General features: G+C 34.2%; 1 protein-coding gene across 12 annotated transcripts in view; it reads left to right on the top strand.

Annotated features, from left to right (window-relative positions):
• Positions 1 to 23,712, top strand: part of ARHGEF12 (Rho guanine nucleotide exchange factor 12) — a 140,972-nt gene that overhangs the window by 55,984 nt on the left and 61,276 nt on the right. For 9 of the 12 annotated variants that reach the window (XM_008513726.2, XM_008513729.2, XM_070625031.1 and 6 more), the window contains exons 2-4: positions 10,291 to 10,314; positions 11,568 to 11,653; positions 13,276 to 13,332. In XM_008513726.2, coding sequence (XP_008511948.1) covers positions 10,291 to 10,314; positions 11,568 to 11,653; positions 13,276 to 13,332 — 167 coding nt within the window. The remainder of the gene's footprint in view (positions 1 to 10,290; positions 10,315 to 11,567; positions 11,654 to 13,275; positions 13,333 to 23,712) is intronic. The other 3 variants (XM_008513727.2, XM_070625035.1, XM_070625037.1) reach the window with 1 other exon arrangement.

Here is a 23,712-nt window from a genome sequence, read left to right on the forward strand (position 1 = left end):
ATAAGGGAATATTATGAATATCTTTATGCCAATAAATTTTACAATTTAGGTGAAATAATGGTTTGCAATTTTATAAATCCCAGCAATATATAAGTATATAATAGGTTAAAGTGTATATAACTATATATTGTATATATAAATAGGAACTTATAAAATACATATATTTTTGTATATGTGTGTATATGTATTTGTGGGTGTATATATACATATATATAGAGAGAGAGACATATAAAAAGAACAGTACATCATCATCAAGGAGTTTGTCCTGGGAGTACAGAGTTGGTGGGATCTACATTTCTCACTCTCAGGGGAGTTAAACAGGGAGGGAAGATGAATGAACCATGTGGTACTGGATTAGAATCAGAGACATCAGTGTGAACTCATGTTTAGCTTAATATACACAGATGGATAGATACAGAAACAGTTATAGACGTGTGCATATACATTAGTTAGTATACGCACATAAATGTCCTAGTTCTGTCTACTGAGAGTCCATAGAAGCAGTGACATTTCAGTAGCAGCAAGCACCCCCAGTGCCCAGATCTTGGTTTTTGAATACAGTTTTCTAGTAAAATCGCTCCTTGGGGAAATGGTTGATTCTAGGGCTGGAGTAGGGAAAATACATGATGAGCCTAGAGCACCTTGTAAATGTATCAGAAACAAGGAAGTGCTCAAAAAACAAGAGGGTGGGGCATGTCTAAGGGACATAGCTGCCAACCTGGAAGAACTATCAATGGCTTACGCGGAAAATTTGAGCAAGAAAATAAATAATGTAGTATTGGATTAGAACTCAAAGTATAAAATAAATACATAGGAGTTCATACTGATATAAATGATTGCATAAATAAGTGGACGAGAAGACACAAATCCTCCTTATGGAAGAATTCCAAATAGTATATGTACATTTTCCCTTCTCCAGGAGATGGAGCCTAATCTTCCCAACTCTTAGTGTGGGTTGAATTTAGTGACTTGCTTCTTAAGAACAGAGAATAGAAGAGGAAAAAAAAGTAACTTTATAGGGAGAATTCTGGCAAACACTGCCTTAAACAAATGACCAATGTTAATGTTACTAGTGATAAATAATGTTGATATTGTATATCCCCTGATAATGTGATGAGAAGGGCTCTTCCCCCCTTTGGTATTCCAGAAATAGGCCCACATACATACATATGGACAACTGATTTTCAACAAAAGTGCAAAGGCAATTCAGTAGAGAAAGGATGATCTTTTCAACAAAAGATGCTGGAACAATGACATATCCATACGCCAAAATAAAACCACCAACAGAAAACTCTTCTATCCATACCTCACACCCTATACAAAAATTGTCGTAATATGCAAAATATGTCGTAGACTTTAAAAAATAAAATTGAAAATCGTTAAACTTCTGGAAGAAGATGTAGCAGAAAATCTTTGTGACTTTGGATTAGGCAAAATTTTCTTAGATGTGACACCAAAAGTGTGTGCAAAGACCCCATTTCCAAATGAGGTTACATTCACAGGTACCTGGAGTTTGGACTTCAACATATCATTTTTGGGGATGCAGTTCAACCCATAACAAATGTAATGGTTCCCAGTTTAGGGATTGCTTTCATGTTTAATGCAGGGGAACTGAGAATCTTGGTATGTACTTAGTGCAGTTCCCATACTGCGTAGGTAGGTAACGCATCTTCCACATCTATGTTTACTTTTCTTCAAATGTAATGATAGTGTTGTTATTAATAAAATACAAATTCATTTGAAAATATGAATTTGTAGCTTTTTGGCATTTATTCAGTTTGTGGATAATATACTTCTAACTGCTATTATGTAGATTCCTATTTTGTCTGTTTTTTTTTTTTTTCTATTTTGTCTGTTTTTACTTTTAGCAGAAGTAGTCTCTCTCGCCTATCTTGTGCCACACTCGGGCACCCAAGGATTGTTACCCTGGCCCTTTGTCTTACAAGGTGTGTTCCCAAAACAGCTTCTTCAGTTCTTGCTGCTGTGTATTTGCATAAGGGTTACCTATGAGTCCATGGGATTCAGCTAGGGGACTGGTACATCCTCTCTTTTCTGTTTACCTAGGACACGCACAAAATCCTCTTTACTTTTAGTCCAAACTCCTGCATGGATTCCTTACTGTAGATAAATTCATCGTAAGGAAAAAATCAAGAAGGAGTGCATAACTTGAATTACAAGGATATTTTGTTAGAACATTGTTTATTATACTGAAAAACGGGATGTAGCCTAAATATTTACAAAAGGGAATTGGTTAAATTACTTAAATAGCCATATCACAAAGTATTTTGAAGCTATCCAGAATTATTTAGACCTCTGTTTTTCAAATTTTTATCCTGTTTGGAAGTTCAATGTATAAAATAAGTAAAAGCTAATAAGCAGCTCTGATATATGGGGAACCTGGGCCCCGTCTGCCTACTTCTGCTCTCTGAGGGGACCTCTTTTGAACCCTTAGAATTTTATGCAGCACAGTTTAAAACAGTGCTGTAGTAAAATATTTAGTGATATAAAATTATGGTGATGTTTTATTAAGTTAAAGTAACCAAATAATATGTCCAGTATGCTTTAATTTTTATAAAAAGAAATTTTATATACTGTATTTATACTATATACAAATTTCAGAAATCTATCTCTATCTTGAGAAAAGATAGGGGAAATATTCATGAAAATGCTGGGTATTGATATGATGGATGATTTTTGTTTTCTCTTTTGTCTTTTTAATTTTTTACGTTTTGTACATGTATATCTTTGAGAATAATGAAAGACATTGCTTCATATTAAAAAATAGAAAACTGTTGCTTAATAGGAAACTACAGTTTTGGAAAGATGATAATCTCATTCCTCAGTCCCTTGAGGGAAAGAATTATCTTAAAAATGTCATGAAAATAATGTTACCAACAAATTTATTTAGAAATTAGTAACAGCAGTAGTCTTATGTGTTAAGTATGTTAGGATAAGTCACATTATTAGCCTGTAAGGGAGAAAATAGAACTGAATGTCAGTGAATTCAAAATGAACTGAACTTTGTAAAGCGGTGATTCCCAATTCTGGGATGTTATAAGAGGAATGTCAAAATAATTGAAATACCCCTTCCTTCCGACTTTCCAAACTCAGTGCTGTGGTGAGCCTTTGTTACTGATAAGAGTACACCCAGCTCTAATTCCTTGGCTTTGGGTCAAAAAAAAAACTGTTATAGAAATCAGTGTGACATGGCATGCATGTACCTAATTTTCTCATCTTTTCCCCACAAAACCATAGGTCTTTTTTTCTTTGTGGTGGTTTGAAAGTTTGGAGTTTTCAGATTTGGCAGCAGAAAGTGTGGTTTCATGATAAACTAAGTGGATAGCTAAGAGGAATTGTTAATACTTGATGCCAGAACCAAAGCATTTGTGAAGAGAAATCTCTTCGGTTTAAAACCAAAAATTTCATTAAAGCATTCATTAAATATATAACCAGTAAAAGTATTTTTAATGAAAAAGAGCTTCCTCAGAAGAAAATAAAACATTTATGGATGTGGAAAGTATTATATAGATGCTTTAATTGTAATCATATTGGCTGTGATGAGTTTTGTTAATAGTCTTATCTTTACCTATATTTTATATTCATATAGCCTCTAAATTTTATTAGTAGAAATATTTCACCAGCTAGAGAATATAACTTACATAAATTTAAGGGTATGTAATCAAAATACCCATAATGGATGTCTTATTTAATTTTTAAAAATTGTAAGTAGAAAACATGGAATATGCTCAATCTTTATTCCCTCAGAGTTCTTCCCAGAAAGCATATGAGGTTTTTATTGCTTCAGAAAAAATAGACCTGTGTTGGTTTAGTTCAAGGAAAATATGAACATTTTTAGAGTAAGTAAGTTTATATTTTCTGATTCTGTGTGTTTCCTTGTACTCTGACTTTTGGGCAAATCCTTGTCTGTCTAGCTTTGTGGTGTAGAAATAGTGGTGATTAGCCGTCTTTGTACTCAAGGAATGAGTGCATCCCAGTACAACACGTGAAGGTGAGCAGAGATCATAAATAATAGTCTGTGATCCTGGAGCTCATTTAGTTTTAGTTGTTTTTCCTTCTCTCAGGATTTTAGAAATAAAAGAGGCCTATTCCTGTAATTGTATTGGCACTTGGTAAGAAATGTTTAGGAAGATTCTTATTTGTTTTCTTGTTGAATCAGTATTCTTTGCTACAGAATGCTATTTTTTTTAATGGATGCTTTAATTAATGCAAACTACAAATATATCATACATGTGATTTAAAGTGATACATAAGAATTTAAATTGAGTAGAACTTTTTTTATATCAGACAATATAGTGTTAATTGACATATTATTTTATATTTTAATTTTACATTTTAATAAAATTCTCAAGCTCAGATTAATGCTGGAGCTTGTCTCAGTCACACCTTAATGCAAAAGCTTAAAAGTTAAGTGAGACTTTCTCCTTTTCAAAAGCACAGTTGTGTCTTTTGGCAGATTTTCAGAAAGCAGCTTGTCATAACAAATTTTGCACAGTTTTCACATTAGTTTGCAAAATGTGAACGTTTAACCTTAATGTATTTTATTTAAAACCTTGTTGGGAAACATGCCCATCCCAGATTAAGAGGACTTCTTTTTTTTCCCCTCTTATTTTTATTATTTTCACAAACATATCTTGAAATACTGATTTGTGGAGCAAAATTAAGGTTTAAATCCCTATGAAATGAAAATCATGTGTTGTCCCTATTTTATAAATCATAGATTATTCTATAGAGTCCAGTTTATTGCTTATATTTGTTTAATGATATTAACATCTCTTCTAGTAAGCATGGATTTGGTGGTGTGAAAGCTGTTAAATGGAATGAGGATACTTAAGTAGTGTGAAGGTCTCATACTTTTTTCTGGCAGTTGTCTTTACTTGATTTTTTTGAAGTGAATAGTTTGAAGTCTAAAAAGACACTGCCTAAGTTAATGATATTCATTATCTCAAAGGAAAGTTATTTAGAAACCTTACAGGAAATATTGACAAAAATGGTAATGTTCCAGATTATTGATAAGGAAATGAAAGCCTTTAATAAGCTGTTATTTTTATTGTGAACTACTTTTCCCAATTCAGAAACAACCAATATCCAATTAATACTAGTTCTGGCAGAGGGATTTAAAGTAATTTAGAATTTACTATTTGATTTGTCAAAGTATGTCCAGGAAATAAGACACATTTACTAAGGGTCTGTCATGTGTTTAAGTTCAGTAAAAATGGCAGTATATTAAGCTGTATTTAAGAAGTTAATTTGAGATCTTACATGGCATTCTATTGAATCATTTTTGGATTTTACACCAGAACTGAGCTCTTGGTCCTTGTCCTTCTGTGGTTTGTATTGCAAGGTCCAGAGGTTTCAAACCAATAACATCATGAAAAATTCTCCATGAGTCATCCTGTCAGCTGTAGCTTCTCCTTTAGAGCCTTTCTGATAGAACTAATGCTTTATTGCCAGCTCTGCTAACAACGTTTTATGCTTTGGATCTATATGCTAATAAAAAAATACAATGGTAGATAATCAGATTTTCCTTTAGCTACTTCCATAACTTTTAGTTCTTTTGGTGACTCTAAGCTAGACCAGTTATCAATTGTAGGTGGTGAAAGGATTTATGACTAGTGTTTTTTGCTAAGTGGCAGGGATGGTCAACACAATTTCACTAGGTTTTGAAAAAAAATCACTAGCCCTGCTTGCCAGGAAAATTAAAAGTTTTGGTTGTAACCTGATCATTTTTCTTACCCTGTATCATCTGGGAAGTTTGTTAACTTGAGTATTGACGTTAATTTTATATATTACTTGGCAAGTTAAATCTATGGTTTCATCACTTGCTGTGAATTATGCATTTCTGTGGATTTTACTGAGTTGAAAACCTATTTGAATGTTGTTAGTCTTTAAGTTTATTTTTCTTTTCTCTAAATTTAATTTGAAGTCATGCCACTAAAGTTCAGATTTTATTTTTTCTTTCTAATAGCTAATAATAATCAAGTGCTTACTGTGTGCTAGGCATTACTTCTCATTTAATGTTTCTCATTTTCTAATTTAATCCTCAAAATAATTTGTGAATTAGTTACTAGGTACTAGTATTATCACTATTTTACAGATGATGCTTAGAGAGGTTAAACAACTTGCCCAGGTTCAAGCACCTTTTAAATTGTGAAACTAGAATATGAACCTTGTTATATTTTTTCTGAGGACTCCCTTCCCTTAAGGCCTTGAAATCACGTCTAATTTTCATTGACTATAACAATATTGGAATAGTATATTTTTTTGCACTGATGTTTATCATTTTATGAGGGTTGAGCCTTAGTATTATCTTAATTGTTATCTATTTTCCAGAGTTCTTTGTCTAGTAACTCTCCTCACTGGAGTGGATTCCAATAAAGTAGTACTATATTTCATTGATTCCAAGATGCACGTTTTCTTCCCCCTGCATTTTAACTTTGCTAAAATGAGGATGTATCTTACAATGGAACTTTTGAGAATTCTAAATTTAGTAGCTAACATTGTTTGACTACTAATGAAAGCTTGACCACTATCCAATGTAAGTAAAATTTCCTTAACTTCCTCCCCTTCATTTCAATCATCCCTTATTAAGAACCATCTAGACTCTCAAATTCCTCATTATAACTACACCCAAGGAAAAAATATCTAATACCTTGGAGGAGAGAGAGGGTCGATGCTAAAGTTTGTGTGATATTCCTGTTCTTCTTTCAGAACACTTCTCACTGGAGTAGTGTCAAAGGCTACCTCTTTTCTCACCAAAATCAGTAAAAGGAAAATATGATTTCTAGTAGGCTATTCATTATAAGCAAGTACGTGATAACACAAAACTTTGACGGTCCTTTGCAATTTTTTTTTAATCCAGAAGAAATTCTCTTTAGCAGTCTTAAAGGGATATCCCCATTGTAAAATCATGTGTGTGTATATATATTGTAGACTAGTTAAACCTGGCTAAAAAATGGAAGTTTTACTCTAGTATATATTATTTATTGGGTTAGAGTTTTTTAATTACCAAATCACATTTCCCTGTACGCTGTAATGACATACTGGGAGGAGTGTGAAAATAAAAAAATGGACGAGGCCTCTATTAGATGGGCTTTAATATTAGAGCTCAGAACTAACAAGGAAAAGGTATCCTGAGTCGAGTGAGTAGATGTATTGTGGCATTTAAGGCCCTTGGTTAGGATTTCTGGCATGCAAGTGTGCTTAGTAATCAAAAGTGAGGCATCTAGTCACTTTATCCCAATGGCTCAAATTCCTGATAACCTTTTCCTTTATTTATTATGATTCTTCACATTGGTACTTTGACTTTGTCGTATATCTAGAAAAATACATATGCAAATAAATATGCACTAACATGTTCATCATGTCCAAGTGTTCAATATGATATTTTCAAAAGCCAGAGATGGTTTGATTAGGTACATTAACATTATGTCAGCATTCAGCTCTGCTGTTCTACATAAATATCTGACCAAAGAAGATTGTCACGATTTTATGATTGGACTCCACAATGGACAGCGACTTGAAAATATAAGATTGTGTACATCAGAATTGTCTCATCAGCCTAGTGGTGGGCTAATTTGTTGCTTAGAATATGGCCACTTTTTAGCCTCCAGACCTGCCTTTCTGCAGCATAGTGTTTCATAGTGTTGATGATCTCTTCCTTGGCCCCTGGCACAGCTGTTTCTCTTTTCTGACTGACTTTCTTTATCTCGTTTTTATCTCCTCTTTGTCACCTTCATTTCTTCATCTCCTTCACATCCATTCTCAAGTCGTTCAGAAGCTATTTTTTTCTCCCAGGATTTGATTCTTGGTGTTTTCTCTTTATATGCTGTTTTAAATTTCAGTGCCCATCAATAGGTTGATGATTCTATAACTCTAGTCCCAGGCTTTTCTTTGGGATTCTAGCTTCCTATTTCCAGCTCTGATTAAATCTCCATCTCAATATCCAGCAGATGGTAGGATTTTTACAAAACTGGGACTCTCTTGGTGATTTTCTTAGCTGGAGCAAAGGGAACAAATGAAATAGCTAGGAAAGCCTTTCACATTGTTACTTATGTATATATGGGACTACACATACATCTGTACATACATACTTGTTTTATCACATACTTTAAAGTGGAATTTCATGATTAGAGAAAAAGTATTGTGATGAAAAAATTTTTGTTTGAGAAAAGTTCTTTATCTGTACTTTATGAATGTAATAAGTAGATTATGACAAGCAAATTATACTACATGGTAGTCCTTATTCTTCATCTTCTCATTCCATTTTTGTCCTCTTCTTTCCCCTCCTTTTCCATTCCTTTGTAAGAAAAAATAGCTCAGGAAACTGATTGCAATCAGTAGTCTGGGAACTTCCGGGATTCTTTCCCAGAATCTCCCTGGCTGTGCAGTCCCTGACGCAAGCAGCATTGTTTTGGGGTAGGAGTTTTATAATGGCTATCAGGCAGAGTGTCCAAAGTTCTAACTGGAGGTATTATCCTTTGCAGAAACTCAGTCGGGAATTATTTTCTGCCAACTTTTATATTCATCTGTAAATTCAAAAGCATTCCCACCCCCTCCAACCAGTGAGGATGGACTATGTAGGAACTCTTATTTCTGAAGATTTGGTAATCTTCTGTAATCAGTGTATTCTCTAGAGTGGTGCTCTCCTATCTCAGAATGCTCTTTCCTTGTTAACTCTGACTTTCTTGTGAGTTAATATGCTATCCTTCATTAGGGAAGTTTTTGGATTCTTTGTCTTTTTCTTTGGATCAATATTGATTTATATGGGGAGTTAAAGGAAATTGTAATTAAACTTGTACTTACGAATTTTTTTTCCAACTGAAGTACCTCCATACCAAATAAAATAGTCATCCAAGTATCATTGTTTTATGTTTATGTCTTACTATCTTTACTAATAGCCTTTTTGTTTTGTTTTGTTTTTGTTTTGTTTTTTTCTGAGGAAGCTTCACCCTGATCTAACATCTGTTGCCAGTCCTCCTCCTTTTTTGTTTGAGGAGAAGTAGCCCTGAGCTAACATCTGTGCCAGTCTTCCTCTGTTTTGTATGTGGCTCACTGCCACAGCATGGCTGGCAGGCAGTATAGGTCTGCACCTGGGATCCGAATCTGAGATCCCGGGCCCGCTGAAACAGAGAGCACTGACTTAACCACTAAGCCATGGGGGCGGCCCCCTAGTAGCCTTTTGTAAAACATCCAATTTTACTGATATTCCTAATAAGCCTTGTTCATATTACCTAGACTAAATAATCTTTACATAAAATGCCATACGTTGAGATTTCTAAAAAGGACAGAAATGGAAAGAGGAATGGGAGGAAATTTGAGAATATTCTTTTAGACTTAGATTAGCATTTATGTATAGCATCAAACTCTTGTCAAGAAGCTTTCAGTAATATTTCTTATTAAAAAGACAACCAGGAGGAAATGCTGTAGTTCTTTTACCTTACAGAACTGAAAAATGAAAAAAGGACCCTTTGTGTTCTACTTTTGAAATATATTTTAAAAAATTAATAGTACTCCAATAGTATTTTTTCTAGGTTTGTTATTAAAGGTAAACGTAAATAATTGAGAATCATGATTTGATCCTGATCAAAGGGAAGGCACAGCTCAATGAAGTGTGGTAATCAGCACCCATGTATTTTGGGGGGGTGGAGAGAAGTGATGGATAGGAAGGGACTTTCTTTGCTAGGGAAACTGTAATTTGATGGCAAAATATTTGCCTCAGTTTTTTTTTTTTTTTTTTTTTTACTTGAAGATTAGCCCTGAACCAACGTCTGTGCCAGTCTTTCTCTCTTTTGTATGTGGGTCACCACCACGGCATGGCTGACGAGTCTGCACCTAGGATCCGAACCTGCAAACCTGGGCTGCCAAAGTGGAGCACAGAGAACTCAACCACTATGCTACAGGGCCAGCCCCTCTTCATAGTTATTTTTTAGGATTAAATGAGATAATACATGTGAACAGTTTAGAATAGTGCTTAGCATCTAGTAAGCCCTCAATAAGTTTAGCTATTGTTGTTATTATTTGTATTTTTAAAAAGAGAACCCGTATTCAAGGACAGCTGATGGTAAATGCACCTGTAATTTAAGATTTAAGAAAGTAGTTAAGATATTAAAAACTGGTATCCAGCTTCTTACTCCACTTCTTTGTTGAATCTTGCTTTGGGAAAGTTAGCATAAGATTTAAATCCCTTACTCTGTTTAGTAGAGTGAATAAATTTAATAACAATATTACAAGTGAAATAACTACATCTGTCCTTTTTTTTCTTTGTTTCAGGTTTCCCCTCAAAAAACCTATAAGGTAAGTTGTTCAGTTGCACTTTAGGTTAAATTTTAATTAGAAGCATTCCTTCAAAATTATGGTGGATTTTTGTGGTTTTTGAAAATGTGGGTTTAAGAGGTTTAAAATTTCAAAATGTTTTACAAATTTAAAATATAACAGGTGTTGCATATTTTTTCTGGAAGACGGCATTGTTTTGATAACATTTTCAGTGTTTTTAATATAAGCATTTTAAAAGTTTGTTCAAATTGATACTTAAGGTCACTCCCTATGAAGAGATTTAATTTTCAAATCTATTGTGACTGTTTTCAGTTGTGAGTAGCTTGGGAAGTGTAAATGGATTGCCAGTGTTTGATGTATTTTATTACTTGGGTAATTATAACTGCCTTTGTTAATGAACTTTGGAAAACTGGATCAGTCTTAATTACTTTAAGACAGTAAAGAGAAAATCCAAATGTTCAAGTATGTCTGTGCCTATATCTGTATCTCCATATTTATTTATTTCCTGGGATTAGATGCCTCTTCCTCAGTACTTGCTCTTCAACAGCTCTTTTCTCTCACATGCTAATTGTCGTAAATATTATTTAAAGTGTAGGTAGTATGTCATTCCAAATTGTTATAGTACTTTCATCATTTTTAGTGACAGCATAGTCCAAGATACCAATGCTAATCTTGGCATTTCAATTAATTAGTATTGTATATATTGTAGTTATTGTTTTATTTGCTGCCCAGCCATTATCTGATCAATGTAATTGGTCAGTCATAGCAAAAATAGTAATTCTAGTGTCATCTGGGCCTGGCTTAGACTTCTGTGGCTAGAACTATAGGCAGGAAGATTTTTTTTAAACTGTTCTCATTCGTCCAGTATTTACACAGTGATTTTGAACCTGACTGTAGTGTATGTAGGATTGGGGAATGTGTTTACATAACTTTTAGGCACTGTTTTCTTATCTGTTAAATGGAAATAATAGTGATTAACCTATGAAAACCACTGAAAGAATTTAAGTAATTATTTCTAAGAATAAAACAGACTTTAGTACTAATTACTACTTTTATTATTTTTAAGCACTTTTTATAACCAAGTAATTAGCGTTTGTGTTTATTATACATAGCATAGACTGAACTTTTGAAAAATATAGAGAGGTTTATGAGACTGTGTAAGGTGAACTGATTTCTTGGTTTCTCTTTGTAAGAAACACTTTGGATTTTTAAATTAAGCTTTTATTCTAATGAATTTTTTGTAGTAAATATTTGATTGCTTTGATTTAATTTAGGCATGGAAGTATTTTGAATCGAGAGTCACCAACAGATAAGAAGCAGAAAGTTGAGCGCAGTGCATCACATGATTTTGACCCCACAGGTAAAACATTGTTTGTTCTTCCAAAGAATATTGAGAGTCATGAAGTTCAGAATAATATGGCTTAAGCTGCGTAACTACTGAAACACCCAGGAGTAGCCACTTGATCTGTTTAGGACTCTCCTTCCTCTTCATTTGTATAATATAAAACCTTTACATTCAGGAGCAATGCAAGCATTTTTAATTTTCAACACTATGGATTCCACTATGGAAGCATCATTGTAAGACTGTATTATATTTAAAAATAATGATGATAATAGAAATAGTTATTATATCGTAATTGGAAATTTTGGTCAGACCAAGGACTTAGTATTGAGATAAGTCATGGTATGAACAGTACTATGTCATAAAATCAAGGCCATAACAACTACAAATTTCTGTAGTCATTTAAAAATTCATCTGTGATCGTGGTAAATTGGAGTACTAGATAAAATACAACTTGAAAAATTAATGATTGTCTGATTTTAGAGTAAGTAGATGAATACAAATCCCATTTTCTTCTGTCAAAAAGTATTCAGAACTCAAAGAGCTGTCTTTCAACCTCAGTGCTATTGATCTTTCCTAGAGTTTTCATGTTACTGGACTTTTGGCCATTTACATTTTTAATTTTGTACATATAGATTGAACTCCTCTTATAAAATTTAGGTTTTTGCTTTCTCCTTGTAAACTCACTCAGTATTTAATTTATAAAAATTGCTTGATAATTCTTCTTTTGTCATTTGAAACTGATGTGTGTTCTTTGTGCACACTGTTTTATTTGGTCGTATGTTCCTCTGACAAAAGGTAAAGTAAGTAAATGCTAAGGTCTTAGATACATAAATGTAATGTATCTATTTTTAGGTATTTTCATTTAGAAATAAAATTTTAAGTTTTTAATAGGAAGTATATTTTTGTATCTAATTAAGATGTTTTATACTTTTAATAAACTTGCTCTTTTATTTTGAAAAAGTATTCTAAGTATTATCTAGGAAGGGAAGAATAGGAAGTAAATAGCTAATAATTTACTTACATCTTGGGCAGTTAGTAAAAATAAAATTCCAATCATCAATTTAGAAGGTTTTGGTGGTGGGAGTATGTAATAGGTAACTTCTGGATCTACATTAAGAGATATTCTTACCTAATTTTGAGATCATGGAGCTTAGAGGCGTTCACTTATATGATTAGTTATTGTCTTGCTATTGAGGGTTACAAGTTTCTGCCCTCTGTTCATAAAATTATTGTAGTGTTGTTAGATTGACTTATTCTGTATTGTTAATCTGTGATATGCCCATTTCCAGACAACAAGATTTAGCAAAGTAGTATGCAATGCTTTATAATGAGATTATTACAGCTTTTAGTGTTTTTGTCATTTCTACAGTTGTCAGATAATATATTTGGTAGACTATTCATGTGTTTTGTTTGAGCATATTTTTATTGCACTGTCTTTTCTTCGATAAATCTTTAAAATATGTCATTACCTGTGCTGTTTGTGACTATTCCAAGTGCTATCACCTGTGATGTTCATACTTTGTGTTTGCACGGTTTAACTTGATCATGATTCATTCTTTTCTCCCCCATGAAGTTTTCCCCTTACATTGGTCTCCATATTTTCTATATCTCTCTCCTTTTCTCCCGCTCTTGTGCAGATAGCTCCTCCAAGAAGACAAAGTCTAGTTCAGAGGAGAGTAGATCCGAGATATATGGTAAGCTAATGTAGCCGATTCAGCCTTGCACCTTGGAGCTTGCTTCATGCTGTTTCCTTTTTTTTTTTTTTTGAAATAACTGAAGCCTTCCTTGTGTCTGCTCTGCATGGCATGATCTACTGCAGGGAAAGGGAGCCTGGGGTTTTAATGTGGCTGTGATGTGGAAGCTTAAGGTTGCTAGAAACTAACATTGTAGAGTAAGAATAGGCCACATTACCCATCTTCTCTTTCATCTTGTTTTTGTTAGGAAAGTGATTATCTCTAATACCTTTGGGTCAGGTTCCTCCAAGTAACATAGATGGGCTTTGAATTCTTGGCATCTTCTTCCCAAGTCCCGTTTGTGGAGTTTCGATCATGAAGAATTTCATCAATGCTACCAGTCTTTTCCTCTAAGTATAATTCTGCGTAATTTAGATATGTTAGCAGTTCTTTGGAATTTTTATTTATTTTTTATTTGTTTCTTTATTTTTAATTAACTCTTCATCTGGAAATGCTGTTCTTGTATAATTTGTCCACAACAGCAAAAATACCTTAAGTATTTTATTTTTGTAGCTTGAAGAATTTGCCTATGCCTTTCATGTTTCCCTAAAGCTTATTCTGAATGGGAAAATTTCAAAATGGTACCTTTTAAAAATAATCTTCACAAAGAGCAGGTTTAACCTGAATGATCAACTTTTGCAACAGATGATTCAAACACTGATAATTTTCAGACTGTGTCCTGTCTTCCAAAGATAATACAAACCATGTTTTGAAGTTCATACATATTTTTCCTTTTCTTTGCATAGTTTTACCTGTCTTCTTCCCTTGTTTTGGCATCTAATTAGTTTTTTGAGACAAGTGAATAGGAAAAGCACTGCCTGGAACCAAGACTTTTAAAACAATCTCTGAAAGACTCATAACTTAGTTCCTTTTAAAAGGATTCCAAATTTGGCCTCAAAGGAAAGCCAGGTCTTCTCTGATAGAGTCCAAAATCTATCAAGTGGAAGTTTCCGCAGGGCAGCTGTTTCCTAGCTTGACATACATGAAAGAAAAAAAAAAAAAATGAAAATTCTGCTTCTCCTTTTAAGACATTTTATAATTTATATCTCCTGACACTTGAGTCCATGTCAGATACTCTTTCATATTATGAGGCCTCAGTGTTTGGTTTTAAACCAGTTAATGTTTCTGTGTTGGATACATACCCGTAGGTTTTTGCTTGGGTTTTCGTGACCAGTGCTTTTTCTGTGTAGGTAAACCTTTTACAGTAGTGCAGCAGGAAATGTATACCATGCCATATGGAATGTCAAGTTTATGCTTTTTCATCTTTCCAAAGTATTTTGTTCCTCATAAGTAAGAAGTAGCTGCTGAATTTCTCAAGACTCTGTCTTTCTGTTCTATATAAAGGGCTTCCTATGGTTTATTATCTCCTTAGGAATGTGAACACTATCTTTATAGCTCCATTCTTTTCCAGTAGCCTTTGCAATGTTGTATTTCATCTCCCCTACCATTTTCCTAGATCTGTGTTGTGTATGCAAAAGCTTGCTGTTTGCTTTGGATGAGGAGTAACAACCTAGGAATCCATGACTAGAAATATTATACTAATATTTTTCTTACCAGTGATAGGAATATTAACACTAGTTCAGACATGCCATTGGCTTGGTAGTAACAGAAACATTTTAAGTGGTAATGGGGAAGTAAGGTGTGGCTGCTCTGTGTGTGTGTTTCTTGAGAACCCTTGAAATACCTTTTTTGGAAGAAACTGAGCTGTGAGTCCTCAAAAGCACTTATCAGAGGGATGAGTTGATCAGAACAGAGTTAACATGCTAACGTAAATCTGTTTGACATTACAAATATTTTATCACCTTTGTGAATAGACTTCTTCAGACTGTGTGCATGGGTGAAAAAGAATCTCTAGGGAGTCAAGGAAAGCTTGGAAATACTGGAATATGACCGAACAGGGTCATAGCAACTGGTGAAATTGCTTTAGTGTAGGGTCTCTTAACAAGCCCACTTTAACTTGTGAGATTATGTATTATTTTCTCTTGGGGTATAATTCATTAGTTGGGTACTTAACACAAATACTACTTATTCACTTATGAATTATTTATTTTAAACTTATAGGCATTTTTAGAGCTATTTTGTGAGATTTACTTTGTTCATTTTAAAAGGAAACCAAGTGTTCATTTTGTATTTACATCTTTTGTTAAGTTTCTGCCTGGTGCAATAGGTCAATATTTATTCCATTTCCCCTTATTTTTCCCTCTCTACCTTTTGGAGTCTATTGATCATGTACAGATATATTTTCTGATCTGCAATTTTAATGATACTTAATTTTCCATTTTTCTCACTAATACAGTCATGCATCACTTAACGGGGATACATTCTGAGAAATGCATCGTTAGGGGATTTCGTTGTTGTGTGAACGTTATGGAGTATACTTACACAAACCTAGATGGTATAGCCTACTACGTACCAGGCCTACATGATACTAATGTTATGGAACCACTGTTATATATCTGGTCCGTTGTTGACTGAAACGTCGTTAGACAGTGCATGCTGTATTGTAATGGAGAAATTTTGTGGGTTTTTGTGGGATATGAGAGGTTTAGGAAGGGAATTTTGGTTTAGACTACAGCTTCTTCCTAACTTCTGTCTTGGTTTTGTGAAGAGATTCCAGCTGATAGTGTTATGTACCAGAAAATAATCCATGTCTTATTGAAGCTGTCTTAGTCTCCTGGGACTGCTATAACAAAACACCAGAGACTTGGTTTAAACAACAGAAATTTATTTTCCCAGTTTTGGAGGCTAGAAGTATGAGATCAGGGTTCCAGCATGGTTGTGTTCCAGTGAGAGCTTTTCTCCTGCTTGCAGACCACCACCTTCTTGCTTTGTGCTCACCTCACATGGTGTTTCCTTGGTGCAAGCACGTGGAGAGAGAGAGAGAGGGAAAAGCTCTCTGGTGTCTCTTCTCTTATAAGGACACTAATCCCATCACGAGGGCCCCACTCTGATGACGTCATCTAACCCTAATTACTTCCAAAAGGCCCCATCTCCAAATACTGTCACATTGGGGGTTAGGGCTCAACATGTGAATTTGGCAGGGGGACACAAACATTCAGTCCCTAGCAGAAGTGAACTGTTAGTACTTGAAATATCCTGGTTTGGATACTTCAGACTGTATTTTTAAAAAATTTATATCTTTTTCTTATTCAGGCTTCTCATATCTATAAAAAGAAAAGTTCTTGATTTGATTCTTACTCCCACCAAGTTATTATTCTCTGTTTTCTTCTTCAAGCTTGCAAAGAACATTCTACAATATGAACCTTCTATGTTCTCATAAATCATTCACTTCTTAACCTCTTGAAATCTGACGTCTGAACACACAGAGCTTCTGGAAGGCGAACCCAGATATCCTACTTGAAAATCTGTGAACTTTTTCTGAGTTCTCACCTTCCCTCTGAACCATTTGGCAATCCTGATGCCCTTTCTTTAGTTTCTATAGTATGACATCTACCTGGTTCTTTTCTCTTTGTTATTTTCTTGTCTTTTCTTTAGTTGATTGCTTTTTCCCTCTTATAGGGATGACCCAAGTTTCTGTCACTGATATTTCTCCCTATTTCCAGTCATATTTTTAGCTGTTTGCTGAATACTTTCCCCTCTAACTATCCTTCAATTCAGAATCAATCTGGAACTGATCATTGTTCCTTATGCCTAGAAATCAGTCTTCCTCTTGATTTCCCTGATTTTTTTAATGGTACTATCACTCTTCCATTCACCTAGTCTTATTTTCTTAAAATTATCTTTGGCTTCTTTTTCCCTCATTCTCTGTAGGCAACTCTTTGCCAGGTTCTATTGATTCTATCATCATATTATTTTTCATCCCTTGCTTTTTGGTTCCATCCCACTGCTTTGGTCACTTTTTCATCTTGTCAGTAGACTATTTCAATAGACTTAGAACTTTCTCTCACTTTGATCTCACATTGATTCACTTCCTTTTCTCCATTCTATATTCTGTCAGATTAGTATTACTAAAGTAAGGATTTGGTCATTCACTTGTTAACAAGGTACAAATAGTTATTAAGATATGCCATAATTTGTTTCCAGTTTATCATTCTACCTTAATTTACTGCTATTCACCTAAAGGTACCAGACTCTCCTCCAGATTTTCGTTTCCCAAATATGTCTTGGAGTTCATTCTTTACCCATGCCATTCCCATTGCCTTAAATGGTTTACCTCCTATCACTTCCTCTTAGGATCCTCCCCATCCCTCACGGCCCATTTCAACTACTGCCTCCTTCTCAGGGCTTTCCTAATTTTGCCCAGCTACTTTTGTTATCTGCACTTTGACGTCCTGCTTCATATCTAGTTATTTGTATTTATATTCGTCTGTGTCTCCCATAATTCCTGACACACCGAAGGCACTCTTTAAATGAGTTTTGAATGAATGATTCTTGAGAATAGGATGCCGTGTTTTGGTCAAGAGAATTGATGGAATAAAATTTTGACTCATCTTAATTGGATTTTTCTTCTCTTGTCAAAAATTTTAAGGTAAAAGAATGTGTAACATAGAAAAGAGACATTGCTGGTAATAGTCTAAAAGAAAGAAACCAGCATACTTGGAACTTAAGCCTTCTCTTGCTGGCAGCATTTGTGCATTTAGAATCAAGAAGCTTCTTAATCAAAGGATTATCTGGGGTCTTACTCATAGAACATGTATGTCTGGCATCAGTTTAAAAATGAGCTGTTTTTATGAGGTTGCACATAGTCTTTCTCCACACCCTTCCCTGAAGCTAATTCTTAAGAGATGAAACTTAAAAAAGTTTGGTCATATAGCAAAATCAAGGGTGAAGAAATACTAATGTGCTTTCACTAAGGTAAATGCAGTACGGAAGGTTTAGCATGTGTTACATATGTAACACTCCATTTTCACTAATTTGCTCTCTGCCGCTACAGTTATTGCTTTTTTTCCAGGAATGTTTTATAGTGAAACTTGGGAGTACTCCTCACCTTTAAGAATACCTTTTTAGGACTTTCCCTCCAAACTCCCAAGCATTACAAACATTTAGTTTTTTTTTCACTTTCAAAAATACAATCCTTGGTAATTATCTTTTGAGTAAGAAACAATCTTTTTATGTTGGTTTCAAATACAACATTGTTATAACAGGAAAAATGTCCTTTGTTATAAAGAGAAAATAAAATTTATGAAAAGATAATATTTACATAAATTTGATAGAGCATCTTTACTTCACTTATGATATAAAGTATGATATCTGTTATCAGCTTCCAGGAGAAATATCATAATCCTTAAAAGACAGGAAATAAAGAAAAATTTATTTGCAACTAGAGGAATTATTTTAGGGTAGATAGGGAATCACATTATTTTGGTTAGGTTTAAGTCAGGGCAGAAGGTTAGTGTCCTTATAGAAATATTTCTCTACTTTGCATAGTTTTCAGGGCTATGATTTTTCTTTTTCTTTTTCTTTTTTTTTTAAATTTTATTTTTCCTTTTTCTCCCCAAAGCCCTCTAGTACATAGTTGTGTAGTTTTAGTCGTGCTTCCTTCTAGTTGTGGCATGTGGGATGTGGCCTCAGCATGGCTTGAGCAGTGCTGTGTCCATGCCCAGGATCCAAACCAGGGAAACCCTGGGCACGTGAACTTAACCACTCGGCCACGGGGCCGGCCCCTGCTTTTTCTTAAAAAATGATTGAGTATGATTTATTTAACAGTTTCTTTATGTAAAATAAATTCAAATTTACTTAATCAATATTCATTGATCACCTGTTATATGCCAGGCACTATAACAAGGCATAGGGATACCAGGATAATAGGAGCCTGTACCTCCTTTCTAGAAGTTCACAGTCTAGTAAAAAAGAATTATAATATATTTTGGTAAGTACAATAATAGAGGTATACACTTGTTTGCCAATACTCCATATGCACTTGAAAAATAGTTGTGAAAAAAATCTTCATATGGTGTTAAGAACAATGAGAATGAAGAAGCATTATTACCAAGACTCAATTTTAAGGACATTTAAGCCTTATCATTATCTTTCTTGTTGAACACTCTCCTTGCCTGTCTTCATACAAAGTGTTTGGATACAGGTCATGTTAAAGTGATTTTGTGACCTTATAAAAACTAATATTCAGAGAGAAACACATTTATATGGTCATTATAATTAATAATCTTTATACCAGACATTAAGAGATTTAGCAAAACAAACCTACAAACACACAAACCGTGGACTATACGTATTTGTAAAAACCAGAAAAAGTAAAATGATGGCAGGTGGAGTTTTTTTTAATTAATGAAATTTGAAAATGGCATTTTGGAGTCAGGAGTCCACTTTTATCTTTCCCTTCTTTTATAAGGCCTGTTATCTGTACCATACGCAGATTCTTAAACATTGCCGTTGTTTCCCTCTTTGTTTCTCTGTTGTCTTTCACTGCCAAGATTTTAAGTTCTTTTAGAGCAAAGACTCCTAGTAGTTTTGTATTCCTCACAACACCTACAGACTGCAGTGTTAAATACTTAGTAGACAGATGCTCAGTACAAATTTGCTAAACCAAAGAAGTGGATTTTGTGTTTTGGTCAAAAAGGACATTCAAAGATATGATGATTCGGTCAGTATTGGTGACTTCAGTGTTAAGGGTGGAATTTATCCTCTGTGATGGGTTAAAACAGCTTCAGGTCTACAACAAGAGGAACTCTCTCAAGAAAAAAAAAAACATTTTATTTGATTTTGAATGGGAAGGAATATAATAGATATAAGCATTGAGAGACTGGATTATTGAATTTTGAATGGTATGACAGCTTAGTTTTCAGTTAATTATGACCCCAAAGCTAAGTTTATGCAGATGCCATAGATTCACAGGACCAAATAATATCATTAATTTGAATTCCATAGCTTCTGAACTGGCAGTATTTGTAAGGTACGTTTTCTTTTTGTATTGGTCTAGTAATTCTTGTATGTTAAAGTACATCAGATTCTCAGATTAGCAGATAGATTTAGAATAATAGTAAATGGACAATATAGTGGGGTAGGGGAGAGGAGAAAGATGAATAGTATGTGCACATAGCTCTTTCTTCTTTTCCTCTTTATCCTTCATTCCTCATTTCCTTTTGTTGTAGAATTAAAAGAGAAAGTCATCAGGCTGAACCATTTTGAATTAGAGAAGACAGGTTTGCAGTATTCTGAGATAATCCTAATATATTTACTCAATCCTTAGCAGTCTTTTAGAACCCTAGGCATATTTGCTAAAATTGACTCTCTGTGGTGGTATTTTGTTTCTCTCTGATCACCTCCCTGTCTGAGCTTATATCCATCTCTAGACTCCTCTACTTTTCGGATTTTCATTAATTCATTAGCAAGTTAAAAAATCTCTTTCTGTGCCAGAGCATATGCCAAGTCCTGAGATAAGATTGTAGACAAGATGGAGCCCCTGTACTCTTGGAGCTTATAATCTACCGAAAGGATAAAAACAAATATGAATCAATTGTGAGTGATACTGATACTGTGGGACTAAATAGAAGGCGCAGTGGGAGTCTCTAAGGGGGCACCTAACCCAGCCTGGATATTTAGGAAAGGCTTATAAGAGGAGGTGATTTGTTTCTTGAGGCCTTCCTGCTGTCTCTCATTTTCTGAAGTTACCCATCACAAGAAGCCCTTGTCTGTAAAATTTCCATTCTCTCTTCCTTCCCCATCCACAACTAATTTGCTTGTCTCTTAAAACAAAACAAAACAAAATTTAGGTAAAGATATAAGTGAGGATTGATCATTTTAAGGAGCAGTTGCGTTAATCATGGGAATTGAGCACAAATGTTTTTAATTAACTTTTAATTGATGACATGGGTAGATAAGTAATATATTTCTGAGTGGGAAAATTCAAGGGCAACTTACCTCCAATCATGATAATACTTAACATTTATGAGCCTTTAGTATTTGTCAGGCAGTGTGCTAAATACTTTACGTACATTATATTCAAGTGAAATACACAAACATAGCCAACTCTTAACTCCCACTACTGCTCTCCCTCATTTTTTACCAGCACCCTGTTCTCTACGGGGACCCAAAAAAAGTCTGCTTAAGAAGCCCATTGGCTTAGCACAGCAAATACCAGTATTAGAAACCTTAATTCACTGATTTTCAGCTCTTGGGAGGTAGGGTAGGAGAACTGGGAGGGATAGATGTATTATGAAAAAAATATATATTGAGTGTTCCAGTTGTCTTGATTTTTATTTTAAAGTCACAATGTCTAATTTATTTTGAATTTCAAATAACTGTAAAGGAGGTCATTAGATGCTTATATTTCCAAAACTGGTCATGCATTTTAAAAGATTCCTGTAAAACACTGTTCTTAAAATATTTTAAGGTTCTCTGATTCTTGTGTTTATTGTATTATGTACTAGAAATTTATAAAGAATGCCTTTTTCCTTGATTTTATGTATTCATACCCATTCTATTTATAGTTTTTCCTTATACTTAAAGGAAGCAACCTTAAGGGAAAGAAAAAGGTTGAATTCTGATGAGTTATCTTTCCTCTGCCCCCATTACAATTTACTATTTTGTGGGAATGGTGAATTTTTAAATTCAAATACTGCTTTATATTTCGTAGTCTCTAGAATTGTTTTTAATATTGTGAAAATCAACTTTCTTACAGTATAATTTACATGAAATAAGATGCACTTGTTTTAAGTGTACAGTTCGATGGGTTTTGATGAGTGAATATACTCAGGTAATCATTACCTTACTTAAGATATAGGACATTTCTCTCACCCCAGAAAGTTCCTTCATGTCTCTCAGCAGTTATTCTCGCCCCCCCCCCCCCCCCCCCCCGCTCCCCACACCGCCCCTAGGCAACCACTAATCTGCTTTTTGTTGCTGTCGTTTAGTTTTGTCTGTTCTACATTGGAATTATATAGTATGCACTTTGTTTTATATCTGCCTTCTTTTGCTTATTAGCATGATGTTTTTCTGAATTATCCATGTTTGTTGCATGTATGAGTAGTCCCTTTTTTTTTCTTGCTAAGTAGTATTTTACTGTAACGGATATACCAAAATTTGTTTATCCATTCATCTGTTGATGGATATTTGAGTCCTTTCTAGTTTTTGGCTCTTATGAACAAAACTGATACGAACATTTGTGTACCAGCCTTTATGTGGACATAAGTTTTCATTTCTCTTGGAAGTGAAATTGCTAGGTCATTTGTAAATGTATGCTTACCTTTATAAGAAATTTCCAAACTGTTTTCCAAGTGTTTGTACCATTTTACACTCGTAACAGCAATGTATGAGAGTTCTAGTTGCTCCACATGCTTATCAGGCCTTGGTATTATCAGTCTTTTTATTTTTAGCCATTCCAGTTAGTGTATAGTGATAGCTCATTGTGGTTTTAATTTGCATTTTCCTGATAACTGCTGATGTTGAGCCATCTTTGCATGTGCTTATTGACTGTTGGTGTATCTTTCTTTGTGATGTGTTTATTCAAATCTTTTGTCTGTTGTGAAATGTCTTCCATTACTGAATTGTAGAGTTGTTTTTTTAAAGAATATAGTCTGGATACAATCCTTTATCAGAGAGCTGTGTTGTGAATATTTTCTCTCAGTCTCTGGCTTGCCTTTTCATTTTCTTATTGGTGTCTTTAGAAGAGCAGATATTTTAAATTTTGAGTCCAACTTACCAGTTTTTTCTTTTATGGTTGTTGCATTTTGTGTCCTAAAAGATCTCTGCCTACCCTAAGGTCTTGAAAATTTTCTCCTGTATTTTCCTATGAAAAGCTTTAGCTTTTATATTTAGGTCCATGACTTGCTTTAAGTTAATTTTTGTGTAGGGTTGTGAGCTAAGGTTCAAGGGTCATGTTTTCCATACTCAGATGCATTTATTCCAGTCTTTCATCTGTAGTAGGCCCACATAATGGTGACATTTCATTAACAGCAAGAAATATATATATTTGTATTCATAAATACGCAATCTTTAACATGTCTTTTGTACATCAGACTTATTTAAAAGATCATGGCTCTTTGTCTAAAAATCTTTAAGAAGTTTTTATTTTCTAACCACGATTGTACTTGTGTTATTTTACATGTCTTATATATTGATTTTTGATGAAATGCTTAAATTCTGCAAAACTGAAAGAATATATTAAATCTTTGGCTAACACAGAGTCCAGGATCTTCAGATCTTGATCTATGATAAAACAGCCCTGGGTGCTAATCAGGGTTCTATTACGGGACATCCCTGTTCCTTTGGTTGTGGTCCTCTTTCTTTCACCTTCCCTTGACAATTTTTGTTTGACATTTAACTAGAAGGAAAACAAATTTCTCCTATAGAAAGCGGGTAAGTATATGAAAGACTTGCTTGAGCTCCTAGGTTCTTTCTTTATCTTTTCTACTTTTTTCTCCT

The sequence above is a fragment of the Equus przewalskii genome, chromosome 6, assembly GCF_037783145.1.
Source record: "Equus przewalskii isolate Varuska chromosome 6, EquPr2, whole genome shotgun sequence".
Taxonomy (NCBI): domain Eukaryota; kingdom Metazoa; phylum Chordata; class Mammalia; order Perissodactyla; family Equidae; genus Equus; species Equus przewalskii.